Source organism: Neolamprologus multifasciatus, chromosome 7 (assembly GCF_963576455.1).
Source record: "Neolamprologus multifasciatus chromosome 7, fNeoMul1.2, whole genome shotgun sequence".
NCBI lineage: Eukaryota > Metazoa > Chordata > Actinopteri > Cichliformes > Cichlidae > Neolamprologus > Neolamprologus multifasciatus.
The window spans coordinates 4,282,321-4,295,560 of record NC_140445.1 but is presented as its reverse complement, the minus strand read 5'-3'; the positions used below and the strand labels follow the sequence as shown (position 1 = coordinate 4,295,560).

The following is a 13,240-nucleotide window of genomic DNA, read 5'->3' as shown; positions in this document are numbered from 1 at the left end:
AAGGCATATGTAGGCTGATAAATGTGAAAATGGATGGATTAATGGATGGATACAGTATAGGAGAGGTACCTTGGTAGCAGCCCAGTCAATCCATCCCTTGCCATTGGGGTCGATGTTGAGCAGAACCAAACCCTCTACCAGCTCAGGGAAGATCAGCTGAGCGTAAAAGACAATAGAAGCTTTTTGCACACCGAAATGGAAATGCTATTGTTGTTTCATAAATAACAATGAATAACTTTTGACTTACAGCAAATTTGGCCAGAATATAAGCTCCAGCTCCAACACCGATTCCAACGATGCTCTTGAATCTAAACAAGATCAACGATCCATCAAGACAAATGTTTGCCAGACAAATAAGGATGCGATGGTTTAAATAATTCATATGTGTGGATACCACATGTATTGCTGCAGTGCCTACATCACGGAAATCTACTGTAGGACACACAGATGGGAAATTTATACGTGCAAAGTGTTCTTTATCTCAGACATGAAAGGTACTGTAGGCTCAGACTAAAATTATATCCAGCTGGCAACATCTGATATTTTCTAGTCCTATAAATAAATTTTCTACAGTTGTCATTAAATGAACTGAAAATGCATGACACTCGTTTTCATGTGAGGTGATTTTGTGTAGAACACAAATGGGAGCAGAGACATTTTTCTCTGATTTTGAACAATTTAACATGAAAATACAACACGTTCTCACTCCCAAAGCGTCACATTTTAGGCTAGGTGACAAATTGTCAACATATTACATTTTTGGCTACCCACCACGTTCCTAAATGACGACCTCGGAAAATGAGGAAGTATGAGAACCGTATGGACTCAATCTACACATGTTCGCTCTTTTTCTTCAAATCGCTTAGAAACACGCTATTTAACATCATTAAAGTCATGGTTAAGGTCAGGAAAAAGGTTATGTTTAGGGCTAGGGATAAGGTTAGGTTTAGGGCTGGAATACAGGGCTGGAACGTCTATTACCGCGGGAGCGTCATTGCACTGGATTTCGGCCATAACCCGCCACGTACCATAAGAACGCCGAAGGTCTCCTTTCGCGTTCCTCAGGAACGCCGCGGGACGTGACAAAACGTTGGCATGTTACGCCTCGGGAGTGAGAACGGGCTCCAAAATACAAGAAAAATACAGAATGTTTTGTAAATTCAAAGCACAGAGCACCCACCCAAAGTGCTCCACAACAGTGGGCAGCATGCCAGCCAGCTGGTCCATGGTGGGGTACTGGTACCTATGGAGAGAAAGTAATGGCTCATTTCACACGAAACAATTTAAAAATCTATCAGATTCAGAACTCAGATGAGTTATTCCCAACGTATTTCTTTCACATGTCAACCACCCGTTATGCTGTATAAATGGATGCTTTTTAAAGTGAAAGTAATTATATAGAGTTCTATGTGCAGGATCTCAGTTAACGGTTTTAGATAATGGCACTATCTGCACTCATGTTTAAACATATTATGCACTATCATTGATGACCATCGATGAATGAAATTACCCTTTTTGTCTTTCTGTTTGTTGTGATTCCTATTAAGGAAACTGCTTAATAGGAATCACAAGCTTGAATAATAATAATTTTTGGACTGACCAGCTCATAATAAGACTTTTCAAATGTAAAACCATTACACCCCCATAAATAAATACAATAAAACTAGATAATAAAATAATTCTATAATATAATCAATAAAGGGAACATCACAATTTAAGATATTAATTCAATTGATGATTTAAGGCATAAAAACCTATAAAACTTCTCAGTTTGTAAATGACTCCACTACGAGATAATTAATCAGGGAAGAATAAATAATTCTCCATTTATTAGATTTTTTTTGTACCCTTGTGGGAACTGTGATGCTCCAGTCTGCTGTCCCGGGGCATCGACGTGGCACACCACAAAATGCTTGGTGATCTCCTGCATGTCTTCATTACTGAAGAAAGCGTTGAAGCACAGCTTGTCTGTAGGAGAGTGAGGAAATAAGCAGAGGTAGCACGGGGTGAGAGGACGGAGGGCTGGGAGCAGAGGAACGGGATCACATCGAATGTGCACCACACTCCGAGAGGATCTTGAAGGTGGCCATCTGTGCAGCTCATCCTCTGCCAGCAAGGAAAGGCAAAGTCTCCTTCTAGCAAATCTGACACACAGCTTTTCTTCACCTTTGTTTCTAACTGAACTGATGAATTTCTTTATTTTAATGTGGTTTTTACACTTTACTGCTTAATGCTCGGTGATGAGAAAACAGTGAGAATAGCCAAGGGCTGCGTGCAGATGCTGCATATGCAGTAGTGGGACATTCATTGCACAAAAAAGAGAGGATCCATATTCTCTTCTTGGAAGGAATGTCAGATTTATTTCCAGTGTGTCACGGAGGATTTCCTTCACTGTAGAGCTCTATTTCCCGAACCACCACAGAGAACATTAAATTCTGAAAAAGCTTCATGTATAAAAGATGTCAGTTCTCTTATGCCCTCCTCCTCCCACCGCCTCTGCAGTTGGCCTATTTTCTGCTCATGTGTGTCAGACTCGGCGAAGCCATGCAGCAACATTGTTTCCTCCTTGGGCTCTGCCTGAGCAATGTTAATTAAACGGACCAATTAACAAGACAACTAGGTTAGAGATGAAAAGCAGGGGAGGGGAGCTGGACGCTCTGACTTTGCCGCAGTGCCGGCTCGCGGGCAATAATACGAATGCTACGTGACCACTGACGTGAGAAGTTTCTCATCGCCAACACGCTGAATCACAGCGAAGCTCTTTCACATTATACTCCTACTGACTCCGTGACCTACTTTCTCCCTCTGTACTTTCTTTATCTGCCTCTCGTTCTTCCTCAGCATCCTGTACAATTAGATGCACACTTTATTTTCTTTCCTAACAATTTCTACTCCGTGTCCCGATTTCTACTTCTTAAATGAGCCCTTCTCCTCTCCCTCGGCCTCTCTCTCTTTTTGCTGCACTCCTAATCTCTTTATCTTTATTTCACTTTCTGTTTTTTCCCAGCCCCCCTCCTGTTCTCTTGTTCTCTCATGATCTGTGTTTTTAATAGAGGGAACTGGCAGATTGCTGTGCCATCTGCTGATTGGGAGTCATTTTAATGGAACAATAAGCCCCCCACCAATTTTTCTTTATGCTTTCTATTTTTTACTGTGACTCCTTTCATCCCTCGCTCTTGCTCCATCCTGTGTGATTGTGTGCTGCAGTCAACTGATTTAGTGACTAGCTGTGAATACTAATAGCCCTGTGGTTCTGCTGCAGCAGCAGAACATTTTCTATATGCATAATAATATTTTTTTTTTTCTGGAGCGAGTGGTTTTTTCCCCACCTGAGACAGACTGATGCAGAAAAATGTAGTCAGATATTTGCAGTCATACATATATCACCTCCGCTTCCTCTCATACCATCCTAATTCACCCCACCCTCCTTATCCCACCTCCACCCATCAAAGCAGCACCGCAGTGCCGCTGGCCCTGCCTCGCCTCCCTCTGCAGGATGTCCATGTTTTTCTGACCTACATTTCATCGATGCCTCTCAGCATCTCAATTTAAGACAAATGCTTTGGTTTTTTTTCATTGTTTTTATTTTTACCCCACCTATGTATATGCCTCATTAAATTAAATTAAGTGCACTCGGTGACTTTGCACAATGATGGGAGCGTCATGACAGCATCCAGCTCTTGGTGCATGGAATGAAAATCAAGTCGCGATGATGTGTTATCTAATGATGACAACATGTTTTCTTGTCAAAGATAATTCATCTTGTCAAGCGCCAAATGCACGCAGCTTTTTAACCCTTTAAGACCTACCGTAGAACCAAGTCCGCAAGAGCTTATATTATATTTTTACATGCTGTGGAGCCATTTTTGGGAGCATTTCAAGTTGCTATACATCAATACAACCATCACAGCCTAAATTTTAATAATATGTCTGCATTAAGTGCATAGTAATTACATAAATTGCAAAAAAGTGCAATAAACTACAAAAAAATTGAAAATTGTTTTTGTTTTTTTAACATATATTTCTAGTTAGAGAAATTTAAGAGGCTTATCCCTCAAAACTGTAAATACAAAAAAGTTGCACAAAATAGTTTCCCACCACAGGAAATTTATTTTAAGTGTCTTCATAGTTTTATTTTTAAAATACACCAATTTTTATATACTGCAGGAAAAATGAAAATAAATATTATAATGAAAATTTGCAAGAAAGCAGCATATGCATCAAAATAAACTATTTCCAGCAGTGCAATATGAGTCCTAAGCATCCCAGAAGTCAAAGATAACTTTTAAAAACACCAGTATAAGCTCATGAGGCCCTGATGGTAAAAAACTACATTTCCGCGAAAATGACGTCACTTCCGGTTCCGGGCAGGTCATGGTGGACATGCGATAGTTCACGCTGATGGAGTAGGAAGTGTTACAAACAGCTGATCGTATCAGCAAAGCGTGTTTCTGGAATATTATGTTTTTATTGCTGCAAGCGCTTTTTATGCAGTTTTTATATGTGGAAGGAAACTGTGACCGAGGACAAGCTGATGGCATAAGATGTAAGTACAACTCCTCCGGTTTCATATGCAAAACAAATTATTGCGCTAGCTCACGTGGTTGCAGAGCTACCGGGATTTAAAAATAGTTATGCAAAACGGAGCGTGCCCACTCCGACCGGCTTTAAAGGGTTAAGTAATGTAATGGTTTTGATTTGTCTCTGTGAGATGATGAAGTCTTTGCTGTGCTAGTTTTAGAGGAAACCTTTATACTGGTGATTGGAAACGACTGAAGGAGCTCTGAATGAGTCCCTCTTCAAATTGATCCTTAATTATGTTGTACTGGACTCTGGTGCAGTGACTCAGTGCATCGTCTGTCAGAAACACAGAGACACTTTCATGTTCGTGCCAAGTTTCTTCTGATTGGCTGGCTCTTGTAAACAGCAGGTTTGAACATTAGTTGTGGGCTTCTCCTGTGTTCGTGGCGAGAGCTGACATCATGGAGAGCCAAGACTATAAAAAACTGTCAGAATGATTCACAAATATTTGACCATGGTTACGATGACCGTCCACCACTGAAATACTATACATGCCCCAAACTGCTGACTCTCAGTCATTTGATTACAACGTAAAATGTTCATTTCATGTAATCTGGTCAAAAGACATTTTCTTGAATGGGACACATTCAGTTTATATCAAGCTGATTTCTTTAATAATTATTATTTTTTAAGAAATTAATTAATAAAAATCCAATCCAATACACGTGCATCTTTTAAATGTGACTCAGGCTGAAAACGTGTGTGTTTGTGTGTGTATAAGTGTGCAAAGTGAAGGTAGGAAGCCAATTATCACCTTTGATAAGTGCAGAAACAGGAGCATCTGTTAAGACACCAACACAATACTCACGGTTCAGTCCCACATCGTGGTAGGTGAGGATAGCGGGCTTGTTTCCCTTCGGCGCCCCTCGGATCACCACATGCAGCATCCCATAAGGGGTCTCAACATCATGTTCCTGTGAAATACACAAAAACAGACATTTACCTGGTGGTTCGCACATAGTCGCCAAACAACTCCTTCGAGGATGAACAGATGTCCTCATTAATCCGTCGACGCAAGAGTTTCCCTTTGTGCGCCAGCACACATTAAACACTCATAATTTCACCTGCTTTTTGTTGAACTTCGCTCCTCATTAATCTTCCATGGCAGAGGCAAGTGCAGCGATAATTAGTGGATAATCCTACGGATGATCTATTGGACGTTAATTTACTTAGAAGGTCGCGTTTTAAATAATTCAACAGTCAGTGGCTTTCAAGGTCTAGAGTCTGATGGAATATTTTAAAAAGCAGGAAGAATTAAATATGAAAACAATTTAAAGTATTAGTGGCTAACTGCTGTTTAGAAATTGCAAAAACAACTAAAATAATTCAGCTGCAAATTGTGTGGAGACTTTCAGTAAAAGTCACGACAGCCTTTGGACTGACTGACAAACTGTCATCCAGTCTTACACCAGTGGGAGACGCCATGTGTGCTTCTTGTGAGTTTGAGGCTCCAACTCTGAAAACAGCTCAACGGTCTCTAAACTGGAAACTGTCCCTTCTGATGAGGGTTAAGCTAATCTTCATAACCTTTGCATACCTTTGGTAACACTTTAAAATAAAACCACTGCTAGTACAGAAACTGATGCTTAAAAAAAGTCAATTTTTCTATATGTTTATTTTATTTTGGCAGAAAACAATGTTTAAAAATAAACTGTCAAACTCTCTGTTTCACATTCAGAATAACAAACATGACAGACGAATATTAGCGATCCATATCTGTGATTTGGGCTGATCTATGTTAGCTTTATTGTTTGTAATTCAATTCAATTCAATTTTATTTATATAGCGCCAAATCACAACAAAAGTCGCCTCAAGGCGCTTCATAGATACAGAGAAAAACCCAACAATCATATGACCCCCTATGAGCAGCACTTTGGCGACAGTGGGAAGGAAAAACTCCCTTTTAACAGGAAGAAACCTCCGGCAGAACCGGGCTCAGGGAGGGGCGGGGCCATCTGCTGCGACCGGTTGGGGCGAGAGAAGAAAAACAGGATATTTATATCTTTGTTGGAATGTTGATATGTTTGCCTCGAGGGAAAAATAATATGTATGTAAATAAACGTCTTGAGCCGATGCTGATGTATATCTGCGCATCCCGACTTACATCGAAATAATACAGAATCTACCAGAGATGCTCTTTTATTATTGTTGTTATTAATAATAAACAATAATTGTTATTTGTATGCAAAAAGACTCGCATGAATGATTAGTATAAAACTATGGCAATTTAAAAGCTCCAAATATGCAAATATGGAAAAAAAAATCATATTTCAGAGAATATGAGTCCTGTGTTTTTACTGATATGACATCATCAAATAACATATGTGTGCAAATGTGTCGAGTTATGACCCACATTTTGTCAGCATCTGCTGACCACAAAAAGCCAAACTCAAAATGGAGGCAGGAAATATGAGAAACCATCAACTGCGCAACTGAGACACACACACACATAGACACACACACAGCAGAGTGATGCTTTGGGATTATTATGCCAGGTTCAGGCGGTAAACTGCACTGAAGCCTTTATTGATGCTGCTCCCACTCTGGTCTATATTTTCCACTCTGAAGCAAACACACGCCGACAGGCTGTCATTATTGTCCTCCCCTCAGCATCCGTTCACACCTTAAACTGTTCCGATGCAGAGAAACAACTGCCTTAAATTCTCCGTCAGCCTGCTGCTGTCAATCTGCAGCATCCCCGACGCGCAGCCCGCTTCTTCAAAAATAACACACAATCATTGTGGACTTATTTAAATAACTCCCAAATGACTCACAGTGCAGAAATACAGCAGTGCCACGGATGCAGCCAAGTGACAAAATTCCACATAATCCTCTCTTCTAGCAGCGAATAGTCATGCAGCCAACAGCTAGGAGTTAATCCGGCCGGATTATCTCTCTATTATTTCAGCGTTAACATCAGTGTTATCTGCAATCAGCATTCTAATTTGAGGCAGTTACTGCATCAGAGGCTTTGTTTGCAGTCTGTTGTAGTGACATTACACAGACACATGAGCTCCTCAGATAATTGCGATGTCTTCAAGAGAGAATCCAAGCTTCCAACAATAACCTGTGCAGCAACATGACAAAAGCGAATTATGTTATTTCGTTTTTATTGCAAAAGCGAAGGCTACCTAGCCTGACCTGTCTCCCCAATGTGATGGTTGTGTGTTGTGGGCAAAAGACCTGCAACTGACAAATAAAGGCTATCTCATCTCATCATCGCCAGCCTTACTCGTCTGCTTCAAGGTTGCATAAACGACACCGCAGAAGGATTAACACTTGCCCCACACGCCCTCGTCTGCAGAGGTATGCGCATCGGAGCATTGCACAGAATCTGTGTTAGTGCGCTTAAGTGTGTCAGTGGGCCAGAGTCAGAGCAGCCCATCAACTGACACTGACGCTGCAGTTTCAGCTGAATACAAAACAGCAGCACACAGAAAACACGCTGCTTTTATCTCCTGCAGTAACACCTGCGTTCTATATGATTCAGCATAAACAGAAGCATCACAAAATGAACTGGCAAAGAGCAGGAAACGCAGTGTTTGTGGTGTTGATGACACTCAGGATCGGTCCTGATCAGTCACTCACCCCGTCCCAACACTCAGGCATGGCTCCCTCTCAAGTCTACGCTCGGCTGATGAAGAAGAAGAGGAGGGTGCAGACAGGCAAGCGAGCAGCCAGACCTCTCCTGTGTTACGGGACTAGGTCCTGGTGAGGGTGGTCTGCGGGACAGAGGGTTGGCTAGTGGATGCTGCAGAGGCTTTGTCTGCTTTGCTGCGCTGCCAGCCGCGCTCTTAAACAAGGAGCTGGAGCCGCCCTCCCCACTCCCACTCTCTCTGACATTCTGCAGGCACCCGAGGCAGGCCGGAGACGATTGGCTCACCGTGCTGCCTCCCCTCCCCTGGATTGGTCCGCTGGCCTGTGAGTCTTCCGTGGCTCTCGCATCAGCACCACTGCTCTACTTTTGATCTTGTTTTGCTTTGCTGTTTTTCTCAGCAACCGGTTACCTTTGAGCCTTTTCCTCTTCATGAATTATAGAAAACGTTTTGTTAAAAGCCTTTACTGTGTGCCAGACTGGACGTGGCATTTAATGTGGCAATGAGATTGATTATTACCAGTGTTGGGGAGTAACGGAATACATGTACCGCCGTTACATATTTAAAATACAAAATATGAGTAACTGTATTCCGTTACAGTTACCGTTTAAAAAGGTGGTATTTAGAATACAGTTACTTTGTTGAAATAAATGGATTCCACGGCGGTACTTCCCTGTTTCATATTGTGGCGGGTCAGGACTGTTTGGGTTTTGTTTGACAGCTACGTTCTGTTGTTCCAGGCAGCGTTGCGGTTGCCATGGTTACAGGGTGACGCTCTCTCTGTGTGTGTTTCCTGGGTGAGAGAGCGCCTGTTCTTGTTGTGCTAAGCTAATAGGCAGAATGCTACAGGTATAGCTCTAAAGAATGTAGCATCATAGGCAGTGTAGTCTGTGCTGCAGGGAGAATGGACTGCCATACCCGTTATGTGTCTGTGAGCGAGGGAGGGAGAAAAATGAAAAGTATGAGCTGTCATCGAGCAAAAACGGGAGCTGGAAGCATGTAAATATAATAATAACCACTGCAGCCAAGAAGAGAGCCTGACGAGCCCAGTTGTAAGTAAGCTATTAAGACTCGACTGTACACTGTGTTCGTGGTTTCCTCCAAAAACAATAAGTTCCGTTGGAGCAGCCTTTCAACGCCTCTCTCTGTCTCTCGCAAGCAAACTTGACCCAGACAACAAAGTAAAGCTAGTTTTCGGCTACGAGCCCGACACGAACTCCTCGTATTAGCCAGAGGTCCCTTTACTACGGTTCGGAGCCGCGGACCTTCAGTAACAGTAATAAATCACAGCAATAGTACATTCATGTAGTTGTAAACAGCATGATAATATATTAAGTAATCCAAAGTATTCAGAATACGTTACTCTCACTGAGTAACGTAACAGAATACGTTACAGAATACATTTTGGGGCATGTATTCTGTATTCTGTAATGGAATACATTTTAAAAGTAACCTTCCCAACACTGACTATTATGCAGTTTAAGGATTGTTGTTGTTACCTGATTGAGCTGAGTATGTGAGACTTTGTTCATGTTTAATCTGAGCTTCAAACACCAACCTTTGGGGCAAGCAACACTCATACAAAGGAAACTCAGTGCATGTTTGCATTCCTGGAAGTTAAGTACCAGCAAGGAGCATTTAACTAGACAGAGGTTTACAGCAAAGGAGTCACATGGGCCAAAGAATGAGGGGTGAGTGAGCCACATGAAGCCAAAGAGGTCAGACATTTAGGTACTGAACTGGTAAAGACAATGCACACAGAGTACAGCGAGCAATCAGTGGCAACACCTCAGCGTGTGTTGCAGATGATATACATCAGCAGGATAAAGTAGCATAGCACAAAAAAGCAACATGATGGGAGTAGATAAGAAAATTAAAGTATCCCAAGAGAGGGCGCCACATACAAAGCTTGCTTAACATCTAAAAGACTATAAGACGTCCTCACTCAAAGCTGGCAGCAAAAAGTAAGGTGACCATTTCTCTGGTCAACAACAACATTTTTCTGTGGGGGTCAAGCAAGACTCGCCATCACTATCAGACACCGTGCAGCTACAGCAGGAGAAATATTTATTTAATGCCCTGCTGAATTTGTAAGCTTGCTCACCACTAAGAAATAAAGAGACTCTGATTTTCATGGTCATTGCATTTTGCTATAGAAAATTCAATTCAATTCAATTTTATTTATATAGCGCCAAATCACAACAAAAGTCGCCTCAAGGCGCTTCATAGATACAGAGAAAAACCCAACAATCATATGACCCCCTATGAGCAGCACTTTGGCGACAGTGGGAAGGAAAAACTCCCTTTTAACAGGAAGAAACCTCCAGCAGAACCCGCTCAGGGAGGGGCGGGGCCATCTGCTGCGACCGGTTGGGGTGAGAGAAAATCTGTGGAGGCAGCTGAAGCTTCAAGTTGGCAAGCGGCAGCCAAGGAAGGAGACGTGTGCAGACCTGGTGGCTGCTCTGCTCGCCAACAAGGGTTTCTTCACCAAGTACTAAGTCATGTTTTCCTTGGGGATCAAATACTCATTTAATTGTAAACAAATCAGTTATTTGATGTGTTTTTCTGGACTTTCTCTTCTCTCTCTGTCCATTAAACTGAAACTACAATAAAAAATATTTGTAAGTGAGCAAATTTACAAATTCAGCAGAGAACAAAATAATTATTTCCCTCACTTTATGATGGGGCATACAGCTGGGACACGGTGATGATCTGAGGGCAGAGACATAGGCCTGGGTTGTTTTTAAGCACAATAAATTAAGCTACACTGAGTTTAAACTCAATGCACAACAGTTTTGATACTGTAATCGTGTGCTTGTGTGTCATAAAACTCAGCTACATTAATACAGCCATCTGCCCAGCATGGCGTGGCAGATTTGGGTCAGGGACAAAGACTCTCTGAGGGTGTCCTGTGCTGTCTGGCCCCGGGACGCTGTCAGCAGAATATTTGGATCCTGCGAGCTGCAGTTTTAGGTCTCTGTGGATGAAGGGTGGTGTCCTGCTGCGAGAGCTTGCCGGAGCTCAGAGTAGCTTTTGTCATAGATGGAATCGTGCATGCTCAGCAACACTGCTGAAGTACGTGTGGTACGTGTCGAAGTCACAGCCACGTGAATGTCAGTATCTGATGTTTCCCTGCTCTGTAACAGGATAGTCGGTGTTATCAATCTTCATCTTTAGGGTTGCTGTATTTCTCCATTTTGAGGGAAGCATGCTAAGGTGCAGAGAGCGAGGGATACGTGCATGTTCTCATGGCTGGGATGGTGTCTGAGTGACTATCAAGCTGGCTGCAGGCCCTCCCCCTCTTCTCTCTGAGCTCTCATTTAGCAGCCCTGCATTTAGTCCTGTCTCTCAGTGCTCCCTCTTTCCTCTCCCTTTCTGCCTTCTTTTCTTTCCCACTCTATCCCCCTTTCCTGTTGAGAGAGCGCTCGACATGCTGACTTAGTAACTGTAAACACCACTCTTTGCTTTCCCATCCTTTCTCTTGTCTTCTTTTGTCCCCCCCCTTTCCCTTCCCGCTGGAGATTAACTCTCTCCCTGCTGAGTCTGCATCATGCTGTCTGCGTTAAACACAGTCTCTGGCAGCAAGCTTTTGAGGAGCAGCGATGGGGAAATCAACGTAGAAACGGCTTCAAATGCAGGAATGAAATACAATATGTTGCTCATTAAACGTCAAACATTTTTATCTCGGCAGCAATTCGCAGGCACAACTATTCTGATCCCTCACGTCTTTTCTCAGATCATAATTTAAATTTGGTGCTGATCTATAATCATCTTAATGTCTATGAGCATTTCTACCAAAAAGTTCACAATAAACTGACGTTTTCACATCATGTGATGAATGTAAATTTTAACCCAGTCACCACCGAGTTCTTATACGCAGTGTTGGGGAGTAACGGAATACATGTACCGCCGTTACGTATTTAAAATACAAAATATGAGTAACTGTATTCCGTTACAGTTACCGTTTAAAAAGGTGGTATTTAGAATACAGTTACTTTGTTGAAATAAATGGATTACACGGCGGTACTTCCCTGTTTCATATTGTGGCGGGTCAGGACTGTTTGGGTTTTGTTTGACAGCTACGTTCTGTTGTTCCAGGCGGCAGCGTTACGGTTGCCATGGTTACAGGGTGACGCTCTCTCTCTGCGTGTTTCCTGGGTGAGAGAGGCCTTTTTGTTGTTGTTGTGCTAAGCTAACAGGCAGAATGCTACAGGTATAGCTCTAAAGAATGTAGCATCATGGGCAGTGTAGTCCGTGCTGCAGGGAGAATGGACTGCCTTACCCGTTATGTGTCTGTGAGCGAGGGAGGGAGAAAAAGGAAAAGTACGAGTTGTCATCGAGCAAAAACGGGAGCTGGAAGCATGTAAATATAATAATAACCACTGCAGCCAAGAAGAGAGCCTGATGAGCCCAGTTGTAAGTAAGCTATTAAGACTCGACTGTACACCGTGTTCGTGTTTTCCTCCAAAAACAATAAGTTCCATTGAAGCAGCCTTTCAACGCCTCTCTCTGTCTCTCAAAGTTGACCCAGACAACAAAGTAAAGCTAGTTTTCAGCTACGAGCCGACACAGAACCCACCGTATTAGCCAGAGGTCCCTTTACTACGGTTCGGAGCCGCGGACCTTCAGTAACAGTAATAAATCACAGCAATAGTACATTCACGTAGTTGTAAACAGCATGATAATATATTAAGTAATCCAAAGTATTCAGAATACGTTACTCTCATTGAGTAACGTAACGGAATACGTTACAGAATACATTTTGGAGCATGTATTCTGTAATCTGTAATGGAATACATTTTAAAAGTAACCTTCCCAACACTGCTTATACGCCTATATTAGGTCTACATTCAATCAGTCTGCCAGCTTTAGAGGAAAAGAAAAATATTTTTTTAATACAAAACATATAAATCATGATGTTTTTGTACACTTACTTTTAGTACCTCGACCCAACCAAAGAGTGGAACAGAAAGAAAATGTTACCAATTGGGATTAAACCTCAGTCCTCTGGAAGAAAATGTTCTTTTTACCAACAGCTAGAAGAATTTTTATGACGCAATCTT

General features: G+C 42.2%; 1 protein-coding gene across 6 annotated transcripts in view; it reads right to left on the bottom strand.

Moving 5' to 3' along the window:
* Positions 1-13,240, bottom strand: part of ndrg4 (NDRG family member 4) — an 80,014-nt gene that overhangs the window by 15,698 nt on the left and 51,076 nt on the right. For 5 of the 6 annotated variants that reach the window (XM_085166821.1, XM_085166822.1, XM_085166824.1 and 2 more), the window contains 5 exons: positions 5,390-5,495; positions 1,848-1,968; positions 1,181-1,243; positions 248-308; positions 70-156 (listed from right to left, as the gene is read on the bottom strand). In XM_085166821.1, the coding sequence (XP_085022947.1) occupies positions 70-156; positions 248-308; positions 1,181-1,243; positions 1,848-1,968; positions 5,390-5,495 (438 nt within the window). Of the gene's footprint in view, positions 1-69; positions 157-247; positions 309-1,180; positions 1,244-1,847; positions 1,969-5,389; positions 5,496-8,169; positions 8,699-13,240 lie in introns of those variants that run through there. The other variant, XM_085166826.1, reaches the window with a different exon arrangement.